Source organism: Planococcus citri, chromosome 1 (assembly GCF_950023065.1).
Source record: "Planococcus citri chromosome 1, ihPlaCitr1.1, whole genome shotgun sequence".
NCBI lineage: Eukaryota > Metazoa > Arthropoda > Insecta > Hemiptera > Pseudococcidae > Planococcus > Planococcus citri.
This window is the reverse complement of record NC_088677.1, coordinates 46,072,985-46,100,765: the sequence shown is the minus strand read 5'-3', so window position 1 is coordinate 46,100,765 and position 27,781 is coordinate 46,072,985. Positions and strand designations below refer to the sequence as shown.

The 27,781-nt window shown below is 33.8% G+C and overlaps 1 protein-coding gene across 1 annotated transcript in view; it reads left to right on the top strand.

Moving 5' to 3' along the window:
- LOC135832299 (uncharacterized) overlaps positions 1-27,781 on the top strand; it is a 128,978-nt gene that overhangs the window by 21,735 nt on the left and 79,462 nt on the right. Inside the window, exon 2 of the mRNA XM_065345458.1 lies at positions 22,583-22,730. Coding sequence (XP_065201530.1) covers positions 22,599-22,730 — 132 coding nt within the window. The 5' untranslated portion in view covers positions 22,583-22,598. The remainder of the gene's footprint in view (positions 1-22,582; positions 22,731-27,781) is intronic.

Here is a 27,781-nt window from a genome sequence, read left to right as displayed (position 1 = left end):
TAATTCATTTCAAAACTTTCTCATATGCGTATTCTTACCTTCAGAAGATGTGGGAAAAAAGAACATTCGCTTCCTCAAAGTCATTAATGCGGCAACTCAGAAGCCTTTTCTGGCATACCTAATGGTTGCATAAGGGTTTGCCGCAAATATCGCGAGTCTCACGCGTCAATAAAATTGCGTAACCAATGCCAGTTTTCAACTTTTTAAAAATTTGTTGGTTGCAATTTTAATGGAGGCAAAAAAGAACCGGTTTCAGAAGTATCTACATACAATATACATTATATCAAATGAAACAAAAACCTGTCATTTCACTTAAATTTTGTTTTACAAGTTCCCCAATATTTTTGAAACCATTCAGGTAGGTAGTAAACTTCGATAGGTACCTAGCTCACATCTCGAGACTGATTAAATTCTGTGCAAAATATATTTCTGGAGTTTTAACTTCTTAAGTTCATATAACTATACAAACAATGAAGATGACCATTCAAAAATGTACATATAAAAATTAGACACCGCGTGTAAATTCAAAAGTTATCTTCTGAAAAGTGATATGTACATACATACCTACTTAACCTACTTATTAATCAAATCAAATCAAATCAAAAGTTTATTGTTGCAATAGGCAGCTGTGCTGCATTTACAAATAAGTCAGCTTATAATTAAGTAATGCACAGCAATTCAACTAATGATACTAAAATTAAAATTAAAAAAAAATTATTTCTACTTTCAAAGTATTTGAATTAGTTTAAATTTTGACTTTTTCCCTTCGTGTTGGCTTTATACCTACTTGTACATTAAGTAGGTGAGGATTTTTTATTTAACAATATGCACGTAACATCTGATATGGTTTTTACCTATCTTTGTGTTTAGACGGTTATGGAAAACATATTTTCCAACTCTATTCAGTTGAATTTTCTTCAAAACCTTGGAGATCGGTGACTCCTAGGTACTTACCTACTTGAAAACATGCATCACCTTTTCATTCACAATGCAATGCAAATATGTAATATGAAATTGCGAACAATTCTCCAGAGTTATTAAAATCCACAACTAAATATCACAATACAACGTAAAAAAAAAGTGAAAGAAATAACCAGAAACTCGAGATGTAAGTAAACCCACTAAAAAAAAAATCATCCCCAAGAAAATTTGATTTGAAAAGAAAACACGTGTAGGCAGGTCTGTGTACCCAAAATTTTGTGGAGGAATACTTGTGTATGTACTTATGATGAAACGAAACAATGTGCCAAAAAATGAAGGTTTGAAAAAAGGTCTCTGCGGAATAATTCGGTCCATATATTCCAACCCTTAACATATGAACAAATAACATGAGTATAGTAAAAGAACCACAAACAATGCCACAGCTAGTTATGGTATATACAGTCAGGCTGCCAAAGGTTTTTCTTTTTTCAATATGAAAAATTCAGCAACAGACGAAAAATACCTAACAATGAATTTAAGACGCAGGTATCTAAAAAAAAAAAAAACTGATAACAGACTGAAGGCCAGTAAATGTTCATTACAACAAGTCTGCGGTCACGTCATACCTTGAAAATTATCTACTAAGAGTGTGAACCGAAGAAAATCCATATAATGCGAATTAATAACTTTGTTAGATCCTTTAGCGAGTATTTTAAGCGTAAAATGTTGTAACCTTACGCCAGAATTTATCCAATTATAACCAAAATTTCGGACTGTTTCGTCATTTAGAAAGATACTACCAGAATATTTCACTAGAGAGGAATTTTTTTCCTCGTCAAAATCATCAGTTAGTGGAAAATTCAACTTTACCCCAGATGACCACGGCACACATGAAGAATCCGTACTGTGCATCGTAGACGGTAGACGGCGTGTTCGTTTTAATTAATTTAAGTGCGACAAATGAAAATGACTTCAAACGTGAACGTTTCACATGGCCATTCTTCAATGTTCTGTCTCATTTTCTTGACTCTCTGCACACATACGAACTTCATTGCAGAGAAAATACAAGTAATGTATTGTGGTTTACCACAGCTTTCTGAACACCTTATACCTGGCTGCGCTAATGGAAACACGTATTTATGTCGACACACGATAAAAGTAGAAATGTAATCGTGGAAAAATTATTTTTTGTCGGCTTATTTCCGTTGGCACTTATGTTTTGCGCTATTTTACGAGTATTTTTTTCATCCGTTTTAACCGCGTAACGTTCTAACGATTCTCGACATTATTTGTTCATTTACTATGTGGTTACCCCGGCAAAACATGGCAGGACGACTCAATCTCCATCAACACACTTCACTCCTACCTGCGTTTATTTATCCCTCGGCTCCGTAGCAATCAAATAAATTGAAATAATGGTATAGGCCACTAGGTGGCACTGCACCCTGGGCCGCTTTGCGGCTCCAACCCCCGGCTCGCGCCTTCAGTGGGGGGGGGGTGAATCTGAATTTTTGAACTATATGATAGCTCGCGGTCTCGCTTGTACCCATAAACGTGGTGGGTGGGCGGGGGTTGTCTAATTGTAAGAGTGACCTTTTTTCACCAGCCTGGTATTATTGGCAATCCATCTTGTAACTGAACCGGAATTGATTATTTTTTGTAATATTCGCAGTCATTTCAAATACATTGATCACTTAGACGGTAGAATCTACGTCACTTCAAATATCGATAGGCAAAGAGCTCCTATCAATTTACCTACCGGCGCGCGTCTTACCTAAATAGGTAGTCACATAGGTATACCTAGGTATTACATTCATTCGTACTTATATCATTGAATTTTTTTGATAGGCTTTTTATTCGAGTCAATTTATAAAAAATAAATTTCCCACTAAATTTTAAACCAAAAGTCATACTCTTCGCGCATTTTACGTGAATGCATCTTTTAAAATGATTTTCTCATTTTATTATGTAATAAATTATTACCATTGAAATTATATTGTATTTCCTTCGAAGGATTATATACTATCGAAAGATAAATTCGCTTCTACTGAAATTCTCTTTTCACTTGAAACTGCAGGGTAAAATTACCATACAACGAGAAACTTTTATCTACTGACCAGTTATTTACCTACCTCTCAAAGCTTCATTCATGGTACATGTACTTTGAGTATCTACCTACATATATGAACTTAATTTCGTAATACTTACATAGTACCCTAGGTATGTACTATACGACTTAGATTTAATTACCTATTCAATTTCACGTATCAACAGTTCAAAGAAACGAAGAATCGTTGAAAAGATGAAATGAATGCGAATTTCTCAAAACGCAACAATATTTTCTACATTGAATGAAATGCAGGAATGAAAAAATTCAAAAAGTATTGTGATTACGAGTTCATTTAATCCGCCGAAAAGAATATCAAAATGCCGCTTTTTTCACATATTCTCCAACAAATTATGAGAGTTTTTAATGGGAAAACTTTTTTATGCGCTTATTTCTAAAACAAATTTTGTTACATGTTCATTTTAATGCTCGAAATGAATATTTATATCTTTTATTTTTCTTTATTATATAAACGAACGATTTTTATTCAGTCAAGTCTACATTTTTACGACTGAACTAGTCGATTTCTTTCGCAGCAAATTTTTATTAATTTTTGACGAATCTTAATTTTAAAACGGACTGAAGTAAGAGAAAATGTTTTCTTTTTAAATTACCAATAATAATAAAAAAAATTAGCCAACCCAGTATTAATTTATAAACAGCACAACACATCCATCATTGAAAAAAAATCACTTTGCTGAGTCAGGTCGCAGAAAAACTAAAGCCAATCACATAATGCTCCTTTCTGTATAATCCTTTAGAAAATTAAAAATAAATCCCAACCTCCGAACTAATTATTTTGCGCAGATTTAAAATTACCTTTCTCACGGCGAATTTTTATACTAGATAGGTAAGTACTTATACGAATCGTACTCATACGTTGATCCGAAATACCTTGAATTTTTGTTAGCGGCATTTTATATCGAACCATCTCATATAGGTACCTACAAATTTCAATAAGTTTCCTCTCCAACTGCGTTATTTCATTACAGACTCGAATCTTGCATATCAATGAACGAATCAGCACGATGAAAAAATTCTAATAGCTCGTTACACCGTTTTCAAAGTGGTAATTCATCGTTACCCAAAACGTTTCGTATTTTGTTGAGGGGGAAAAAATGCTTTGTTTCATTGTCAGTCCAACAATTCATGCGATGTCGCGTTACTAAAAGATGTAATAACGGGGGTAACCTACGTAGGTAGGTAGTAGGTACTAGGTAGAACTTTACTGGCTCGTATTCGCGTGATGAGTGTGAGTCGGAAGGCGGATGATTCATTGTATTTTGCCAATCAAGATAATCGTTCGAAAGATTACCTACCTAATAAAATGAAAATTTCACGTCCAATTCTCGCAATGTGATGCGATGTGACGCGACGCGACGTGCTTTCGAATAATAAAATTTTTATAATCGAAGATTTCCGATCATGAAATATTTTGTTTTAAATTTTTAATGATTATGAAAAGTTTGAAAATTGAAAAGAAAAATACGACGAAAAAAAGTATAAGTATTACACGGTTTATAAAAATCATATTTATAACGTTATTAAAACTTTTTAAATGAAATTTCTCCAAGCGAAAAAATGTACTTAAATACTTGGCAAACTATCTATCCTATAAAGTCCCAGGAAAAAAAATACCCGAAAAATATTCGAAAAATCGGGGGGGGGAAGTCCTGAGCCTGATCTATGGCACCATAGAGAGCTATTTTGTTTGTAATCGTCATCCTAATGTCTCTAGAATGAGAACCATTTTTTGATAACATTTTTTCAAAAATGCAATACTTAGTATAAGAAGTAAGAACTGTCACCTATTTTCGTGTTTTCATGGATTGGGTTTTTGAAAACGCATGTTGAAAAAAGTACTTACTTTGTGATTACACTGAACAATTGTCCGAGACTGGCACAGCGGTATTCACGAGTACATACAAGACAAACGAATAAATGAATAGCCTAATGAACGCACTTACCGTTTTTATCGTATTTTTCACTTATAATTAACACAAAAAATAAGAAGAAAGTAAACTAGGGATAGGTACAAGTTGTGAAATAGAGAAAAAAACAGCTTCGATCTGTTTCGATAAGTACAGTATAAGAAGTAGGTAAGTAAGTTTTACTCAGACAACAATAAAATGAATTTTCTGATATACGTAATATCTTTACAAACTGGTATAAAATTGTTTACCTACTCTTGTATATTTTATCACTTCTTGACGGTATTTTTACTTTTACGATTTTGTCAACTATAAAGCCAATTTTTACGTATAAATTTCATTAGCATTTTCGAAGGCGAAACGACTTTTTCGGGCGTATATTTTTCCAATCATTTTTTTCTTTCTTTTATTTTTCGAACGTATAATAGGTACGTATGTCCAAGATGAGAAACGATGTGGTTTTTATAATTCAGATCAACTAAATTTGTTGTACATACGTACATACCAATAAACTTAATTGCCAATGCTTATACAATGTCGCGTGTATACCTAACTTTTGAACTTTTTGGTGCAATTCATTTTTGTATGTATCTCGCTGCGCAATCGAGTTTTTAATTCAACCCCCGCTAACCTCCTTACAAGTCCACGAATTTTCGCAAAATGACATTTTTTTCAACGCAGTACGAAAACGGATTCTTGACTTTCACGTTGGGGCTAAAAAAAAAAAACTTCCTGGGTGAGTTTCAACTCAAAACCAACAACACATTCGCATTTTAGCAAACTCGAAGACTTGCAATTTTTCAGATCTACCCTAGTGGGTACACATTTATTAGTTACTCTTACAAATTTAATTAAACGTGTGAGACGAAAGTTCAAAGAGCACCACATGGCGGCGGCGATGAAATAATGATATGGGAATGTTTCTCTCATAAAGAAGATCGGTATACGTTTTTTGAAAAAAATAAAAATAAAACGAGTAAAGGAGAGAACGAAAATGAAAGAATTTTCACAATAATTTTCATTTGAAGTGGAAGAAGTGGCGTAGCTATCAGATAACTTGTTCATTAGCGATGTCGATGCTGTGTCGAGTGGTATATTGCGTGGTTTAGCACAATGTGCTGAATACGCTAAGCTTGACATTTGTTCGGTATTGTAGTCACGCTCCACTGTAAAAGTCTTGAGACCATCTATACACCTCTTCACGTGTCTAGAATTAAATCAAACTCCGAGGTTTTCGCCATATACACACTATGGCTAAATAATTTTCCGAAAATCACCAAGCACGATTTTAGTTGGTTTGGTGTCTCTCTCCCCCCACCCCCTCCTTCCATAGAATCAGCTTACCATCAGTGAAAAAAATTTCATCACAACCACCTATAAGTACACTATAACAACACGTGTTTTGGGAGATGAAATAAGTGGATTTTTTTCTTTCTTCTGGATTTTCTTGTATTTCGGCGTCTATGGGTCTGGAAGCACAGCTTAGGTAGGTATTCAATAATTTAATTCGCAGACGTTGGGGTATTGCAAAAGCAACATAGATACATAGGTACCTAATATAGTTATGTACCTATAAGTGCCTGCCTACGTATAAAGGTAATACTTTTGTTCAAAATTTAAATGTTTGATTTATACGGATGTAAACATGCATGATGCATGCAATGGACAGAGAATAATGTCCGTAGGTACAGCTACACCTAGTAAGATATGTACGAGTAGGTAGGTACATATATTCTGATAGGGAAACGTTTATGTTATACTATGTGGTTAATATAAACATAAGCATTAAATTATACGCGACAATTTATCTTACTTACTATGCGAGCAAATAGACGCCTTTTTTTCTTTGAGGAAGCAATTTCTCGTCGCTATTACGAAATATATTTCCATAACAGAATACTTCATCAACGTCGAAATTAATATCATATTATGGACGTTACCTAGATAAGAAGATTAGCTATGTTATCACTTTCATCAATTTCAGCGAATAAGCTTCGATTGGAAATTAAAATTAGGTGGGTACCTGTGTATAATTTATGTGTGTGCTAAATAAAATAATTATTGTACTTTTCAACTTTACAAAAATGAATTACAATAGAGGAGGGTATAGTGGTGTTATCTACACAAAGTAGGCTATAGTTTGGGTTGAGAAGCTGCTATTTAGCTTCATCTTAGTAGCATTATGGCAATAAAAAATGAGTTGCTGGATTACATAAGCTTTTTATTCAACTTTGAAAAAATTTAAGTACTCGATCGTATACATGTAAGCGCGAAAAAAACGCAATTTTTTTCGAAAATATCCCCTTTGAGGACCCATACTTCTCCTCCAGGGGCACTCCTCAGCTCAGATGTTTTCTATGTACATACGTAACTTCCAACTCAAAAAATAATGTCTCCACTGGAATTTGACCAAAATCCTTCGGCCTTTTTTTTGCGATCCACTCTTCACTCTAGGCATAGGTAGCAGGTACCATACTGATATCTCTATCGACTTTCAAAAATGAATTGCAATTCGTATATGTTAATGAAAATGCCTAACTAGTTTGCCGTAAATACGAATGAAAAATGTGAAAATGCGCAGGTCACATAAGAGGAGTACCAAGTAGTAGATGCCTAGTAGATCTAGATACCTACCTACTATCTTTAAATAAACCATTGTGACGCTTCATGCGTTCATTTTCACGCGCGTCTATTCGGTGCACGCGCAGACCGCATCGGTAAGTGAACCAGTGTGTTGATATAGCTCGAATAATGGCTCTCAATTATTCGTTAACTTGTACTCGCTCGCTATCGCAACTTCGTATGTTTCTCATGTACATACATAGTACATATCGACTACGACTACCTACTCGTAAATAAAAGTTTTCATGTCAGTTAGGTAGTGTACATTACATAATTCCACTTTCATACAAGTTTGAATCAGTATAAAATTCCCAAAACCATAAAATAAAAACCTGAATACATTCAAAAACTTGTGTAATGGTGTATTTAGAACGGGCGATACGTCTCATCCCTTTTCGTAATGAGAAGAAAAACGTCATATTTTTTAGACTGATCTTGGACTTGAGTTTTCCGATTTAGCTCGACACCATCATTGGTCTCCATTCTCCAAAATCCTCCTTGGAAGGGTTGGAATGAGATGTAGCTTACTTTCCGCCAGCAGTTTCATTTTTTCACCATTCATAATCATAGGCCTAATATATTTGCGCCGTCCTATAAAAGCAATAATTGAAAAGAGTTTGAAAAATACCTAATGATCGAAAAAGTCCAAAGTCAAAGATGAGAATTTTTTGAAAACTCAATTTTTCAAACTGTTGGCAAATTTTGAAGCAATAATTTAAGACATTGAAAAACCCCTGTAAGTGGTAGGTATACATTTTTAATTACAATAGGTAGATAATAATAAATACCTAGTAAACTTTTCTTGATGGGGACCGCAAAATTGGATAGAGGGATGGAGGGAATGGGAGGGGTAAAAAATCAAAAAATTTTTTGATAAACGCTGAATTCAAATGCCCCTTCCTAATTTTTTCGGTAACTGATCGAAAAGATTGTGTAACATAACATAACATAACATAAAAGCAACTGATACATATATTGGTCTAGGTAGGTACCCTGATTACTTAAAGTATTGGATTTACATTTTTTTCATTCTCCAATTTTTCGGTTAAAAAATCGATTAACTGATTAAGAGATTGTACATCGATTTTTGAAAGAAAAATCTATTCATAAGCTTATTGATGAACCTTTCACTTCGTTAAAAAAATTAATTCAAACAGGAACATCCTATGTACTTTTGACACTTTTAAATAACATTAGGTAATTAGGTTTACTTTTTAATACATACCTATATAATATTCTTTAGAACAATTCAAAATACTAAAAAATACTCCTAATCGCAGGACTGACTTGATCTAATATACCTACTTACCTATTCTATTTCAGTTCATTACAAATTTATTTGATGTTAATAATCCTATACCTGGAAAGTAGGTAAACATTTTTGTAAGAGTGCAAATGAAATAAAAGGAAATAATTTTTAATTTCATATTCACGCTCGTTTGATACTCCTACCTGCTTCCAGGTAAATGGAAATATACAACAAATTTTCCAACTTTCATTTACAAACATCTGCGGCTTTAGTCTTTTAAAAATTCATCTTCGCCTTGCTTTTGGAGGGAGAGATTTGTAAATATTTCAGTACTCGAATTCCACACTCAATTTACGTTTTTCACGGTGACTAATCGATAGTGTAAAACAGCTTTCCAATAAATAAGTTAGGTGGCCCAATATCACAATGTTGGAATTAAAACGGCAATCGGATACCGGCTGTAATGCGTCTGTTAGACAAGATCAATTGCTGTAGTTTTACTACAAAGAAACCCCATTTGCTGTTTTAAAACAAATCTTTGTGTTGATTTTATTTTCGTGTAGGTACCCAAGCAAGCAAAAAACATACGCACACATACGTACACGACTTTTCACAAATCAATACCTACCTACCTACCTATCTATACTATACCTATGTGTATTGATACAAGGTTTGAGGTTTTTGAAATTTTCCACATTTTGTTTTCACTATTTACCATAACGTTGAGGTGTGTGTTAGTCCTTTCGAAACATGAAATTCCACGTGTAGATATTTGGATTTAATAAACCAAGAAATGTAAGATGTGTCGAAACTGTATTGCATGTAAAACCGCAGATAGGTAGTAGGTCTAGGTACCTCTAACCTACGTGTTTTTATACTTGTAAACAAACACGAACAAATCGACTACTTGAAGCGAAAAAAACAACAACAACATACTGTTTACATGCTAAAAACAACCCGCAGCGATTATGCGTTATAAAATAGTCTGATTCGGAATTATTTGCTTTTTATCTTTTCACCATAAAGAGAGGATTCTCTTTTGTTGTTTAAAAAATGTCGCCTTTTTTCATGATTCCGTACGAGTGTTTCATATTTTCAATGTACAAATACTCTGAAAATCAAATGCCTGGTATAAGAAATTATTTACGTAAAATGGGCGAGTATTATGTACTGGTATTTTTATTCTTCTATAGGTAGGTACCTATCGTTCGGAAACTAAAAAATAGTCTAAAAAAATATTTTGCCACATGGCTGCGTAAGCTCTCGAAATTTAACAAATATATACTTACTAACATTTTACGAGTGAATAAAAACAGTATAAAACCAAAACGTAAAATCAGATACACTACATTGCCAATGTTACATAAAATTGCTTTTTATTAGTGCCATAGGCTGAAGGATTAATTGATAGCTTTGCCAGAAGCTATATTTTCATTGTCGTTCTTTATCTGCGGTATATGCGTGTATTTTCGTGACATCCAGTGAAATTATTGTTTATTTGAGGCCTTCTAGTTAATGCGCACTTTGCCAAGAAAGTCATAAGGTTTTTTATACACATCGCAGTCGAATATTATTTTAATATGCCAATCAATTTTAATGTATCGTTAATAAATTTTATCAATCCAATGAAACATAAAAATATTGACCACATTACTATAAGCCTGAGGGAGTTTCTTACGATTCGAGTTGTAAAATCAAGTAAGTATACGAGTAGGTGGGTAGGTATAGGTAGGTAGTAAGTTTATAATATTTCGTATTGCGCTTTTTTTGAAATCGAGATAAATTAAATTCATCATCATAATTGTTGGAAAATAGGTAGGTAGGTAGGTAAGGCACCTTACCTTTACACATAGATAGGTAATTTTAAAAGAGTTTTTTTTTCATAGAAACAAATTTAATTCAATTTAACGAAAATTTGCGGTGATTATCTGGGTAAATCATTACATCGTATGTACATATAATTTGAAACCACTGAATGTGGTATTTAAAAGGTTTTTTTTTGACATTTCTTAGTTTACCAACAGCTGAATGTTGATTTTTTTCATTTTTTAACCAAATGGGATTTAAAATAATTACTGTAAAAGTAATAAAATTGCAGCAGAAAATTATTGGATCTGATCAGATAGAAGTTTTGCTCGAATTCAGACCTAATTAGATCTAGGTAAATAGATGAAACATGATGTGATCTATAAAATCTGATTCGATTTTTACTGTACACTTCTTGGATCGAATTTGATCTGATCGTATCAGAGTTTTGAACGAATTATGGTATGTTTGTTCAAGCCTGATTGTGATTAGATTAAATCTTTTTCCTTTAGGATAGAATATTTTTGGAAATTAAAAAAAATCTAATTCAAAAACGATTTCCTCTGATACCTATTTACTTTCTTATAGGGTAAATCACTCACCGCATTCCTTACCAAAACTGCTTCTAAGGCTTGATTTCAACTCTTCAAGGCTAGGAAAATAGAAAATACATAAATAAATTGTAAAATCTTTTCTAGTTTTTGAAATTGCCATAATGATTAAAAAATTGACCTCTATTTCAGAAATGATATCTTTCAATGTATTGACATAAAATTTGGAACTGAGCCACTTTTCCCAAAACAGGCTGGGTAGAAGCCAGAGCAAAAAAAAACACAATTATTTCGAAAAATTTTCCTCTTCCAAGACTTGTATCTTTCCTCCATGCAGTGGCACCTTTGAAGCCACAATTTTTACGTTTTTTTGAGTGTATCCCACTACACAATAAATGGATGTTCTAAACACCATAGTTTAGTGTAAAGCGTGCTGTTGGTAGTAAAATTAAAATAAGTAGGTATTCTGTTTTGTAATATAAGTAACAAATTAGCGAAAATTCGATAAAAACTAAGATTAAAAACATCTGGTTTTCTTTCGAGAGCGAGAAATGTTGAAATAAAATGTTTCATTTCAAATGCAAAATAGCCTACGTTGAAAGTTGAAATCACTCCAATAAAAATTATTGTCTTGAGAAGATTCGCCATTCTGTGTTCTTAGGTATTTTACTATTGAATTGAATGAATCTGAAATGCCATTTATTAAAAAATATAGGTACCTCTTTTTTTGTATAGGTATTTTAGAGTTCAACTTTTAAGAATTCTGAAAGTCTGAATTTTATTTATTTTTTGATGGATATCTATTACAAAAAATTGCGGTATTTCTTCGAGTATCTACTCGTACCTACCTATTTATTTTTTACAGCTTCACACCAAATCGATTTTTATGTTTGTAATTTTATTAAATTAATTTCATATTTTTTCCTCGATCTTCTGAATTAAGCTATCATTTAGGTTTAACAACTTGGCTTCCTCGATGAAATGAAATGAATCGAAATCTTATCCATCACAACGTTTTGATTATATGAATCTTCTCAAGTGCTTTATTTTTGAAAAATTATAATTTTTTGCCGATTAAAATTTAAACAGGCCATTCAATCTTCATCAACTTTTGTCAACTACCTAATTGAAATTTCAAAACAAATTATCGTGCAACAAACTCATTTATATTTTGATCACAGCATGAACATGATCGCTATATCTACATCTACACAAAAAAGACATATTTGTCATTAAAACCAAGTCGTTAGGAAGCATTTCGAGGTGATCAACGTGTTTAAAGGGGGAAGTGAAATGAAAAAAAGATTTCATCAGAAATTGGACGATAACGGCTTCATCGTTAGTTGCTGAACGCGTTATCTTTTGAAAGCAAAAAAAAAAAAAAAAAAAAAAAAACAGCAAAAAGGAAAAAAATGGTAAAAAAGCTCGCGTGATTTTTTTCCCTCCTTTTCGTTGAAAGAAAATATTTAATTACAAGACTGATTATCGAGTAAGATAAGATATTAAACATACGTTATACTATAATAAAGAGTGAACTCCGAACAAGCATCCATTTTCACTGGAAACCCTATAAAGTTTTTTTGTATACGACGACGTGAAGAGAGCATGAAAAAAGAAAAACTTTTGTGCACTTAGTGCTTTTAATAAAGTTTATGGTTCCTTTATTATGGCCAAATATAAACAATTTCGAAAACTGAACATAATATAAATATTTTTTACAAGGGTAAAAGCTTTTTTTCTGTGTTTTACTTGTACTTTGTTATCGCCAGTCGAGGAAATGAAATAAGTATAAAGAAAAACTACGAAATGCATTATCTCCTTGCGTTACAATAGGTACCTAGACGTATAAGACCAGAGCAAACGGCCTGCTGGGAAAATCCTTTACGAATTAGCGAAATTCTCCCTTCTCATTTGCTTTCTCGTCACAGTTTTCGTTCTCACGGTTATTATTTATTTCTTAAGGTAGGTTAAGTTTTGATGTACAAGGTTTTACTTTCAACGTTCATTATTAAGCTTTTACTTTGAGGCTATTTGCTTACTTTTATAAATCAAATATCCATTAAAGATACGGCAAAGTTATATCGTGTCGGGTTTTGTTATTTAGTCCTTTTATATAGTGTTTCGCATTGTACTAGCGACGATGATAGTAGGTATAGAAGTCAGAAAATGAAGTTACACGGTAAGTTTTGTGAAGTTATGTCTTTGCTTCAAGAGTCTGCAAGTGACGATTAAAGAAACGCCAAATAATGCGCCACATGCCCGTGTTGTGTGGGCTTGTATGTTTATTTTCAGCTTTCAACGAGCAACTCGAAGAAATTCAAAATTTCTTACACAAATATACTTACCTACCTTACGTATCTGTGAAATATTCTAAAAACTTACAAATCCAACATCTTCTCAAGTTTGCAAATTATTACTTTCGACACTATTAAAATGTAAGTTTCTACTCGTGACGCATTATAAATTCGCAAAACGCCAAAAATTAAATACCGCCGAGCAATGATGCGTTGAAGTGTGGCAGAAATTTTACACCAAGTTTTACTTGTTCTTACGCTTAGAATACGTATGTTAATTAGTGATCAAGTCTCAAGCGAATAATGAAAAACTTTACTAAATCAGATTATACCAATACCTACAGAAATCAATTACTGCTACCCTGTGCAAAATTTGAAACTATTTCCTCAAGAGAAGTTGAAGCTCCGAATCCTCGAACGCATTATTTCTCCGCTAAGATGTCATAATAATCTGGTAGGTATTCATATAAGAAAAGTCTCAATTCAATAAAATATCATTAGGTAATAGGTTTTGTATGTGCAAGTACATACAGGGTGCCCAGAAATACCGAGTACCCCAAAGAAAGTTTTTCATTAAAAATATAGGTTGGCAACGTGAAATAGATGCATATGATTGGTGGAATGTTATCTCTCCAGTCTAACAACCAATCATGTGCTATCATTATTATCATTCACTGTGACCAACCAAAGTATTTTAGTAGAAAACTTTTTTAGGGGTACTCGATATTTCTGGGCGCCCTGTAAGTATGTACCTATTTTAAGATCAATTCGTAACCCCAAAACACGTCTATGCAAAGACAAAAAACAACAACAACAAAGAGACGCGCAATAAATTTCTCAATTTACTTTCAACGTGCGAATCGCAGTCACGTTGTGAAGTCGCAAGGGCTCCTCGAATGAAACGCTTTATTATGCCCATTATATGTGAAGTAATTGACGGTGAGAGGGGAGGTTTTTGTTTTATTTTAAACTTCATTTACATTTATATTAATACTTAAATGTAAGTTTTTCTTTATTGTCCGCTGTTTTCCTTATTTCCATAATGAGAATTTTTACTTCACCTGCATAGCTTCCCATCTAATTAAATTAAGTCGCGGCTTTGCGAAAAATTTTCGAGCCAATTTAGGTGTACCTACGCTATAGGTGTTGTTTAGATGCGACGAAGAATTTCGATCGTAGTTGCAAATTCCGTCCACGTACTAAGCAATAAAACAAGATCAAAATACCGATAAGCTAGGTCTAGGTTTTTTCCAGATACCGAAGCCTTTTTACTCGTATATGAAAAATGTTCACTTCGGGTGATTCTCGTATAATTGTTTGGGAAACTCAGTCGTACATATGGTACATATGTATATGTAGTATAGGTAATATAAGGAATGCGAGAAGAGAAGATTCACACCTTCGAGACATGTTTCTCCTTTTTGTTATTGCGGATTTTAGGTCGTAAGCCTGCGTGAGAATTTCACAGAACATGGTAAAATTATGAGTTTAGGCAAAGGCAAAAAGATAGCGGAAAATTTATTTTCAAATATCGCAGCAATGGAGCTTTGCAAATTTTTCGTCATTATAGGTATTATCCCTAGTCACATTTATATTTTTGTATTACCTACTCACCTAGTTTAAAATTTTACAAATATTTCGCAATTTTTATACCTACTCACTTGGATAGGCAAATTTTACTTTTTGCACAAATTAACATTCTCAGGTTACCTGGCAAGTCAGTATTTTTATCCATTTTCATCGTTTTTCCACAGCAAATTTGGTTCTGTGAAATAGTGAGATATTTTAATAAAATCTCAGAACTACTTACACGAATAAAATATGAAAATTTATTACTTATTTATGTCATACTTCTTTATTCTTCTTCTTTCTAAAAAAAAAAAAAAACTATTAAAGGTTTAAATTCAGATAAGAACAAAACAATTCATCGATTCTGTCAAACGCTTCTTTATCTTTGTGATGATACAGCAAAGTTGAAAGAATTTTTTATACTGTCGTTTGATTCGATGGATCAAATTAGTTCTGGTTAATTTGCTTTTCTTACCTATCACTTCGGGGGAAATTTGATCAATGTTCCGGTAACGTTAACTTAATCTGACTTTCAACCTTGTCAGTTACATTGTCGAACTTTTACAAACACGCAAAAAGATGTAGGGTAGAAAATTTCCCGATAACAAAATTTAATTATTGGATTTTTGTGTCTGCTCAGAAGAAATCTGTTTTTTGGAAGATCTTGTACTATGTATAGATATCTAGTTAGTAGTTACCTACCTAGCTGTCTTACTTTAATGTGTTTTTGCGATGAAGATTCTCAATAGGTAGGTACCTACCTAAATTCAATTAATTGATATATTTACGGCAAACTAGTTATGCAACTTTATTAACACATTAGACCTATTCTGCATCAGCTCAACAAATTAAACACATACTCGAAGATTTTCCCCCCTCCCACCTATTTCATTTCAATTTTTCTCTCGATTTTCTTCAATTCAGAGTGTTTTCTGAGTTGCTCTTTTTCTTTTTCTAAATTTGCCTAGGTATGTATGTACTTCTTCAAAACTGGGAAAATGAAAAAAGGCAGTTTGAGGAGCCGTATTCGTTATTTTAAACTTAAATTGTAGCACCTTATTTACTGAGCGTACAATTTTTTACCACTTTCAAATCTAATTCTAATAAAAAAAAAAATTATGTAAACATAAGGTGCATTTTTTTAAAAATTTTTTATTTCAAAATAATTATACCGGTAGGTAATCCAAGGAACACCCCTTTATTGCAAAATTTTTCAAAAATTTTGAAAAATGGGATTTTCTTTATAAATTTTTTACACTCGAAAAAACACTGTAATAATCTTGTTGAGTAGTAGGTAAAAATGTTGCGATGGATTATTATCTCAGTTATTTTTCGAAGTTGTGCATATTTTGGAATTATAACTCTTTTGATTCAACTGGTGGTAACGTGGATTTAAGTGATAATCAAGTTGTACTTAATGTTGAAATTTCGGTATTTAATCCAATATTGAAAACAACGTACGAAAACTACATTTTCCGCAATTCGCAGTCATTGTAGAGCCGCGAGCCTACAAAATTGATTTTCTACTGAAATTTCAGAAACTGAATTTTCCAAATTTTCGAAATAAGCTATGCTTCACTTGCTTCACATGCAAGGCTGAAATTTGATTTGCTAGCTATACATACTAATTACGTATATTGTATAAATAGATCAATTTGATCAAATACATTTATCAAAATTCCATGCTTGAAATTATTGATCTTCTTTTTAAAAAAATTACAAATTTTTCTAAACGATTAAAAATTAACTTACACAATCAAAAATTGCACCTTACCCGAGAACCCGTACTGAATACGTATTTTGTACCAAATACTTACCTACGACAATTTTCTATATTTTTTTCGAAAATTAATCCAATAAGGTAATTGCGTGGGCATAGTTAACTCCAATTCTTGTATATTTTGCTTTTATTCGCTTTATTTGTAACCAGGCGATGATTCGCCATAAAAAAATTCGTATTTACAGTTTAAAATTCATAAACTTGGCTTGCAGTCTGTTTATAAGCTATATATCGAAGCCTACGGTTGACATAAACTGAAAAGTAGTTTTTATTCATGAGAATAAAACATTGAAAACCTAAATCGAAAGTACGTTATTGAAGAAAACAATCGCATAAGCGAATCCTAACAGAAAAACAATAACCGTAACCGCTGTTACATTTGTGTTCAAAACACGGACTAAGTATATCAAAAATATATCATTTTCACCTGCTGATATGCGTTGTCGAATGAGAATCTCGTCGCCGTCGCAAAAAGCAATACCTATATCAAAAATACATTTTATCATGTAAAGTGTTTTATTTGTCATTTGCATTGACGCATTCAACAGTTAAGTGGATATTGTATTTGTGATGATTCGCATAAGTTAACATTACGATATAGAGTGTACCCACCACTTTCACGCGGCGTATAGGTATTGCATTATGGATTTGATGAAAAAGAAGAAGAAAAAAAAGAAAACTGTTACTTTTTCAATCTTATTTGAATAATCGACTAAAAATGCGATATCGCGAAAGAATAATCGTAACAGAAGCGAAAACGAGAGAAAAAAATAATTAAAAAAAGATGAAAACGATACAGAAATTTACCCTCGACGACGTTGAATGATTTACCTACTTACTTCTTAAACGAGTATCTATCTATAGGTATATCTAGAGGTACCTACCTATATATACGAGCAGATTTTGGTATGTGAAACGATAAATTCGTGCTATTAAATGAAAATTTTCAGAATTGCGCTCATCTAAAAGTATCATTCGAAAAGGAAATAATGAAGACGAGATTTTGTTTGATCAGTTCAAACCTAGGCTATGGATTTCATTAAAACATAAGACTGAGCGGAGCAATTTGATATTGAAATTAATGATCGCTTTGCGGTTTTAGCTCTTTCAAATCTAGTCGTTATTTCGGTAAATATAGCGGTGTACAGTATTTGTCAATTTGCGCAATTTTCACGTTGTTAGTTTACGTGCATGCTGTAGGTAGGTTTCTGCTTACAACAACTTGACTTCTTTTGTCATCTCGTTTTGTTGAATTTATTGCGTAGGCACTTGTTGAGTAAACCGAGAAGTGAAAAATTATTCTTATTACAAAAGGATAAAGATTGAGCTAAGACTGTCTCTGCACGTACACGAGTATTTCTCATTAACATTATTACTCGTATTATGGTTATTTCGTACCTAGATCAAATGGAGGTATTATTTGGATTTTCTCACTAATTTTATGTGAATATAAAGGGGTTGTCAAAATTGAAACTCGTTTTTTAAAAATTTAGAATAATTTTTTACATAAATAGGCCTATGGATTTATAAATTTAATTGTAATTTATTAGAATTAGGACTGTGTATTGTATTCAATTATCAGAAAGTGGATTCATTTTTCGACATCTTTCATGTTTAATGATACATATTTACGGCAAACTAGTTATGCAATTTTATTAACACGTTTGATTCGGTTCAACGTTATTTGCGGCAAATGTAGTATTACTTTAGTATGGTACCTCTAGCGAAACATACTTACTAATATTGTAAGTAAACGAAGGAAGAAATTCATTAATAATTGAATAATCATCTTCATTCTGAATTCGAGCGCAAATTATTTTTCCTAATATAACAAGATCACCAGTTGCACTTAGCCACGGGGGAGGGGTCGAAGGGGGCCATGACCCCCCCTTGCGAGCGAAAATTTCAAAGAAAGTATGCACAAATAAACGTTTTTTTGTTGTTCGGATCCATTTTTTCTAAAAATTTTCGCTCTCGTCGCTTCGATCGAGCAGTAATTTCGCCTTCATTTCCATGAAATCACCACACATCACAATAGGTTTCCAGAAAATCACCCCTCATTTCGATTTTTCATGCCTAAAAATCTGGTTTTGCCCCCTTCTTGAGAAAATCCTGGCTACGCCACTGAAGATCACTGCCACATTTAAAAGTAGCCACTACCCATTCAACACTTTTTATGAATTTTAGGTTATTCCCATTACATTGTAAGGACGAAATTAAAATGTACTTACTTAATTTCATCATTTTAAGGCTATTTTCTTTTTTTTCTTTTTTCCCTTTTCAATATCCTAAAATAATGTTTTTTTTCCTTCAATTAAGTTTATGTACCTGACTGGATACATTATTTAGGAAAAAATTTTAAAAGTACGTGATGAAAAATATTTCATGTATATATTTTAGAACTGTAGATACTCGTGGGATATAACATTTCTCGTATTTTGCATCATCAGCCAATTGAGAATGTCCGACCAAAAACATGCGTTATCGACCACTCGGATAATTCCATAGCGGTACCTAGTACATATAAAATGGTAAGCGTTGCGTGTATCCTGAAAAACGAAAGGATACTACGGCACTTACGAGTAAGGCCAGGAAAGATCGAAAATGATGGCGATGGAGTAGTTCATCGTAAGTCTGTGCGCGTACAAAAATAGGCATTTACGAAAATTTATAAATCGTATATGTTTACCAGTTTATCCGACGAATCAGAGTTAAAAACTTACAAAGTGAAGTGTTTATTTCCTATTCTAAATAGAGTGCTTTAGGTATAGGCTATATACGTCTTTTATAAGTCTCATCAATTTCATCCTCAAGGGGTTACAAGGTCGGAATTCTTCTGTCTTCATAAATATGGATGTCTTAATTGAATACTTTACTGTGACAGTTTAGGCGCGCTTATTGAAGCTATAAATTTTAAAGCGTTGCGCATACTTGGAACGTGTATGTGTATAGTAGGTATATATGTACTTATACTTGTATGTAGATGTACTCGTACATACGTGCTACGCAATATTGTGCTGTGAAAAATTTCGTGTCGCGAAAGAAAACATAGATCAAATGGTTTGTTGAGTTATGTAGGATTTTTTATTATTATTATTATTTTTTTGGGGGGGGGGGGGAATTCATCGATATGGTACATATAGATTTGATCGAATGGGGAGATTATTTTGTGACATTTCAAATGTCAGATTTCTCGCGAATTGGTAGGTACACAGTACACACATTGTACGTAGGTACATATATTTCCCATTATGTAATACCGACATAATCGTATCTATTGCCGGGTGGAACTGCGAGCCTCATATACCAACGAGCGAGTGATGATTAATACGCCACAATGGTCAATAGGTTATATTAATTTCTGGAGAACAACGTCTCGAATCTCGATAAATTTCACGTTTAGATTATGAAAAATGCTCGCACGGCGGAAATTACACCATAAATAAACGGGAACTTGAAACTAAAGGGAATCGTACTTCCTTCTGTTCGTATATTCTCGCCCTATATTTATAATGTATCCTACAACAGCATTATTACATACGTACTTACTATGTGTAATACATATTATACATTATATCTAAACTTATTTGGTAGAAATATAAATTTTTATTGTAGATGATATAATTAAAAACTTACGAATGAAATATTTTGCAGTGGAAAAATTCTATTTACCTTCCTATACCTACTTAACTATTTACTTAAATATAGGTAGTATTAGGTACGGGGTGCGCAGAAATATCGAGTACCTCCAAAAAAGTTTTCTGCCAAATGTTTCGGTTGGTCACAGCGAATGACAATAACGATAGCCGATAGCACATGATTGGTTGTGGGACTGAGGTGATAACATTCCACCAATCATATGCATCTATTTCTCGTTGCCAATCTACAGGGTGCCCAGAAATATCGAGCACCACAAAGAAAGTTTTTCATTAAAAATATAGGTTGAAAATATAGGTTGGCAACGTGAAATAGATCGATGCATATGATTGGTGGAATGTTATCTCTCCAGTCCAACAACCAATCATGTGCTATCATTATTATCATTATTCACTGTGACCAACCAAAGTATTTTAGTAGAAAACTTTTTTAGGGGTGCTCGATATTTCTGGGCACCCTGTGGCCTGTACATATGTTTTTAATAATAGGCATGTGTACTTTCTTTCGGGAACCAACTAGATATTTTTGCGATTTGCGCACCCTGTATGTGTAGGTAGGTAGGTAGCTAGAGCTACAACTAGGTATACCTCTATGTATATCTGTATCGACGCAAGATATTAGCAGACAAAATTATTGTTTTTGCGATGATACGAGTACTCGGAACGCGACCGACATTGCAGGATTTGACGTTAATATAAAATTTAGCTGCTTGGATGATTTCGTAGTCCGAATATCGCGTACGGAATGCTCCCATTCATTTTACGTAGGAATATTCCGTGAAATTCACAGCGAACTGTGAACTGTGTCGCGTTCTCTTTGATTTGAGACGGTGCGAGAATACTGCATTAAACGCTGTAACTGACAGATAACAGGGATAACATTTCCGAGCTTATATCACCATATCACTAAATACCTTTATCCTTGCTATTTATTTATTACGTTATCAACATCACACCGACCGTAAATTGAGTAACATTTTATGAAAAAAAAAGTATTCGATATTAGCTAACTTTTATTATGCATCGAAAAAACCCTCGTCAATGAAATACATGCCTACCTATAAAGTCGTATCAGTTGATGACAAATTCGTTTCGTTGGGTTAATTAAAAAACTAGTGGATATGATACATAAATTGGCGATTTTCAATTCAAATAGGTAATTCATCAAAACTGATGATTGTATTTATGAAATTATAGATGCTATTGAAAGAGAAGTGGATATGCCTGACTAGCAGCCAACTTACACAGAATCCTTGTATTTAGTGTCAATATCAAATGTTCCTACGTGTCATTTTCATGTTTAAAAACCGGTAATCGGTGATATTAAATGGACAGAAATATCATTCATTTGATGATAGATAATAATATACGTATAACACATTATGAGAGTATGCCTACCAACGAGAATTCTTTGTTCATAGAGAGAAGCTCTACAACAAAAAATGATACCACATAGACAATTTTTTAATATCTAACCTTAGGTACTCGTACTTTTAGATTTTTAAGAATGTGTCAAAAATTGAAAAATCAATTTGGCGACTGAAATTTGGGTTATGGGGATTTCAAACCATGCTCTTTCCAAAAATCGCGGTTCTGTTCAAATTTGAGGTTTTATTTAGTTTTGAGTTGCCTTATTTTAATTTCGAAATGTTTCGATTCAAAGCAAAATTTCAGCGCAATGAAAACAATAATATTAGCCTAGTCGTGCTTTTCAAATTTAAAGAATCCATTCGCAGACTCCGCTCAAAAATCTCGTAATTGTCTCGCATTTGCATTTTTTTACGGAGTTTCCGTTTCCGAACAATAAATGCATACCATCTCTTATTTAATCGAAGAATAATGTAGGGAATTAAATTTTGTACACAAGCATAAAGTATGATTCCTATACGGCTTGTAGAAATTGCCTGATGTTTAGATGTATGATAGCGCTCATCTCTATCTTTTAGGAACGGAAAAATACGTAGGTAGGTACCTACCTACCTACCTACCTACCTACCAATTTATAATTGTGTAATTTTAGTATGTTATGATATTTTTCTAGTTACCTATATATAAGTACATATATTTACTAACATGAGCACATTTACAATTTTCAGATTAAAAAAAACACACATGAAACACAAATTCCCAGTCGGAATGAAAACCGCCATTTTGTATCCATACCTCGCATTACATAATCGAAAAATATGTTGTATCACTTTTCACGCTCGGCAAGCTGCTATATTTAGCGCGATTTATACGATGGTAAGTTCATTATTAGTTTTGCTTTTCTTCGCTTGTTTTCACCTTTGGAAGATAAAAAGTAAAAAGACGCGGCAGACGTTCGATAATTAATTCGAAATCGAAAACCTCTTTTGTCTGTTATCGTTTTATAAATCTGCCGAATAATACATTATATCTGGCGATATATAGAAACTAGAAAAGAGCGAACGATAATAGCATCGGATGACTAGACTCGAAAATATAGAAGGCAAAATTTTTCCCATCGTAATGTGAAAATAAGACGAGAAAGAAGAGATAAGTTAAACAGATTGTGGTGGATTATGTACAAGCGCTGAACGATTTCGCTTCAACAAAATGTGTCATTCCGACAGGTTGAAATTTACGAAATCTAATACCGGAGAGGTTCGATTAGGAGCAAAAAAAAAGAAACAAGTCAAGTTACTCGGAAGCTTTTAATTTCAATTCTGGATTCCAGGTCTGGCTTTTGTCTATGTTTTGATTGGTTCGATTGTCACGAGTAATTATTTTTTTTCTTTCCTATTTCAATCCCTATTTATCTGACAAGCGAAAAGATTTCATTTTCTTGTAATGAATACTTGAAGGTAGGTAGGTAGGTAGTAGGTACTCAACATGAGTCATTATAATGAGAGTACTTAGTTCTTACTTTCGGTCATGCAGGCATTGATTTTGGTCATTTTCATATGCGAAGCATGATAGAGTTCATAAAATAGTCCCTCAATAAAATTTTGGTTGAGTGGTAGATGCTTTGAGAAAATTGCTCCTCCCTTTGTTCTAGTGGATCACCCCTTCAGGGCTCGCCTTATGCGCAGTACATATTTTTCTCCAAACGGTGTCTGCTCAAATCACCTTTCACATTATTAATGTAGCTCGTTCCTGAGCTCGCTTTTTAATGAGCGATTCAATCAAAATCGTTCCTCGCTTCCCTCGGATCCTAGGTCACACACCTAACTCTGTTCCAGTTGCTCAGCCTTTCGGGTTTCACCTTTATTTACTTAGTTACCTAGTGGTTTTTTTTTCAAATTGATTTCTACGAGGTTGTTCCTCACTTTGCTTGGACAGTCCCCTCACATTGTTCAGATAGATCGCCCCTTACAGTCTCGCTTTTTTATACGTGGTTCTAAGCAAGGTTGGTTCTCGATCCACTCGGATCACTCCCTCACAACTTTTGAGTGTTTGGCTCGCCATTTTATTCAAACTTCGTGAAAACTGACCAAATATCAATTTCAACAACCCTGGCCAGAAAGAGGTCGAATAGGGTTGAATGGTTGAAACCAGCAAAAGGTACTTCAATGACAGCCTCCCATTGTACCGTAAATATTTGGACCTCCTAAGTCAATTTGGAGAGGCTATACATGCTGTCCTAAAGGTTGAAATGTAAACATTGTAAAATAACCCAAAATCCACTTTTGACTTGGGAACAGAGGAGTCAAATGGAGTTGGAAGGTTGAAACCTGCAAAAAGCACATCAGAGATACCCTCCCAGTGCAATATGGAAATTTTGGTTCCCTAGGCCCGTTTTAGGGGGAGGGGGTGGGTCAAAAATTGGAGTAAAATGACGAATTTTACACTTCTAATAGAGTGAGGATGACCTAGGAAGCATTAAATTTGGATATGTTGGTCACAGTGGAGAAACTGATCAAGGGTATCATTTTAGACTATTTACATTTATTCGGGGCTATAGGTACTATGCCCCTCCAAAAAAATAACCATCTTGTAATTTTCAACTTTGACCCTTCCCACTCTAGGCGTCAACTCTATACCCATCAAAAGAACTCCGCCGTGTTTGACTGTATTTGATCAATTAGAAGAGGTTCCAAGTTATAAAATGTAAAAAGTCTCAAATGGCCTGAAACTTAATATACCTACTCGTATGTGCCTATTCCATCATTATACAATCTGACACGCCGGAAATCGTCTAGTTTGACCTTGAAACATCAATGAATCCCCACTTTTTTTCTAAAGTTCGACCTACCGCAATAGCCATCATTATAATTGAAAAAATACCTATTTGAACTCTTCCATTCGAAACATTTTGACACTTAATATATCAACTAATTAAAAAATAATCATCTTTAATAATTGAGATAACTTATTTGTTATCTACCTATACTGTCTGAAAGACCAATTCAGTTCCAAGTTTGTGTATTTTTTTAAAAAATTGATCCGTCTGTATTTAACATGTGCTGAGAACATTTTTCATTTTGATTGCTAACGTGAGTTAAAACGAACCGTTTACCATTCATCACTGTCACAATGACAGAAAAAAACTTCCCAACATAAACAAAGCAAACCCATGTGTGAAGTGTTTAATATTTAAAACAAAATCGTATCAAAAATTCGGAACTCTTTTCTAGTCAGCGTATAGCAATCACTCGTGACTTCTTTTTTGGTAAAATTAATATGTACATTTATACATCATATTTTATATCTAAGACGTACCAATGTGTCAAATTGTGCCATACAAGAAGAAATTTGATATCTACATACTTAAATCAACGAAACCTCGAATATCTCGCGTTTGAGACTTGAGAGTTCGGTAGGTAACAGAAATAAAACGTTGGTAGGTATAATACGGATGAAAATGCAAAAAAGTTGATCAGGCTAATGATAGAGGGGAGATATGCCGGACCTGTAAGGGTTATATAGGATTAAGTATATGTGTTGGTAACACTGATCACGCGTCGCGACACAGGGCTACAAGCCCACGGAGCGGCGCTGCGGCCGATTGTTATATTGTTGAGGTACGTAGTGATCGGACGTGTCGACGCGATATAATCTCGGTGGTGTATTATAGCCATAATTGGCAAGAAAGCGTATAATATTAGTTTTAATTATTGTTTAATTAGTTTAAGTGTAAGTATCGTGTTGATACATATAAACCTTCTAAAGGTATTTAATTGTGTTTGTTCTTTTACATTAATACAAAGTGTCTTACACGTGACTACATTTTACTTATTGTGTGATATAATTGGTATAGCCTTTGGCCGGGGTAAGTAATATTCTCAGAGTATTCAGCTTATGCAGTATCGTCTAGTGGTACAGAATATCATTATATTTACATTGGCGCCTAACGTCAAGTACTTTTTCATTTTTTGCTTATTGTCTACAGACAAATAGAGAGCCGCTAGAGCTCGTTCACGCTTGCTATTTTTCTTTTTGGTGGTAAATCCGCAAATAAAAGATTAAAAAGTGGCTTTTAAATTACCTAGCAATAAGTAGGAGCGTTTATTTGCATTTTCGCGTAGGTTAATTTGAGAAAATTAGCCAAGAAGAGGCGAAGCAAAAGCACTCGAATCAACGTGGTACGTGCTGCCACCGCCGCCCCGTCCAGCCACCGAATCGGAAAACGGAGCCGTTGTCGCTGCCGCAACCTCGGACGATTTTACTGTCGCAGCTGCCGCTGCACGTAACGTATTTTTCAACACGAGGTGTTTTCGCGCGTTTTTAAACAGCGTGATCTACCACGTTGCGTATATATACGCATTTAATTGTACATATTATTATTTGTGACTTATATTACTTGTAATAAAATTTATAACTACACAGTAGTGAATTTATTTTGGCGCGTATGTCAAACTTGAGACGTAGTGAGAGAAGTATAAGCCGTGTAGATTACAACGAGGTAACTCTACAAGGGGGAACTCATAGGCGCAGTCGAACACAAAGTGTTCCGAAACCGATTTCTGAAAAGCAAAATCAGAAAACTTTGGAAAAATCCGATATCGTATCAAACGAAAACATGAACGACAAATACACCTTCACTCCTCGTAGCACGAATATTCCCGCCCACCCTCCCGGTGAGGACGATGATATAAAACACCTACGTAATTTATTACAAGAGTCATGGAAATATGACAATACACAAATGCAAACAATTTTTGATAATCAACGCGAATTAGCATCGCATGTCGAAACAACAAAATCGGTAGCAACTGAAGCGAGAAACATCGCTCAAACCGCAGCTGAAAGTGCGTCGACATCGGCGTCACACGCACTCGAAGCATGTAATCAAGCGCAAGACGCAGCTACAAACGTACAATACGTACGCCAAAAATTAGATGAACTGAACGATTGGGCAATTAATTATTCAAACAAATATACGACATTAGACGAAAGTGCTAAAAAGAAATTTATAGAAAACGACAACAGAATGCAAAGCATCGAACAAAATGTAGCTGAACAAGTACAATTAGTGAACAATTGCACTATCAACCAAATGGCACTTACAAATACAGTATTAAAAATTCACGATTCGCTACAAGCAAATCCACACCAACGTGCGATCACAGGCGCAGACACGCGACCAACGAAGATCGACTACGCAGCTATGCGTAACGCTGGCGTGTTCTTTAACGAACAGCGACGTTATTTCCCATACGAGTACATTAATGCGTTTGAAGAATACATTCTTGGATTTAATGTGACCGAATTTATGAAGGCCGCAGCCTTCCGTGCGAACATAGACACGAAAGACCAATGGGCTTTCAAAAGTATTAACTTACAAGTTCATGTATATAACGACTTACGCACGAATTTTTTAAATTTCTACTGGAATGCAAAAGCACAGCAAGATGCTGAAAACTTTTGCGATGACGCAAAATACTGCCGTTCGTTACCAGAAATCATTGGATTTATGATACGATGGTTGGAAAATTTCAAAAATTCCACTATTAGAGATGAAAAATTCATCGTTGACATGATGAGAGATAAGACACCAAAAATGTACGCATTATATGTCCAAAAACCGGACCTAACGATCGACGAATTTATTGAAATCTTAAGACAAATCTCGAAAAAAGAACATAATCCCAAACACAAGGAACTAAAATATACACCCGAAAAATTTACGACACAAAATACTAACATACCTGATTTACGCACAGCACAAAATAATCTATTGATGCAGCAACAGCAAATGCTACAACAGTTCCAATCTAGATTCACACCGGAGCAATATGCTCAATTCTACAATCAACAAATGAATCAAAGATTCAACAGACCTCAAAATCAAAATAATTGGAATCAAAATGGTCAAAGATTTCAAAGACAAC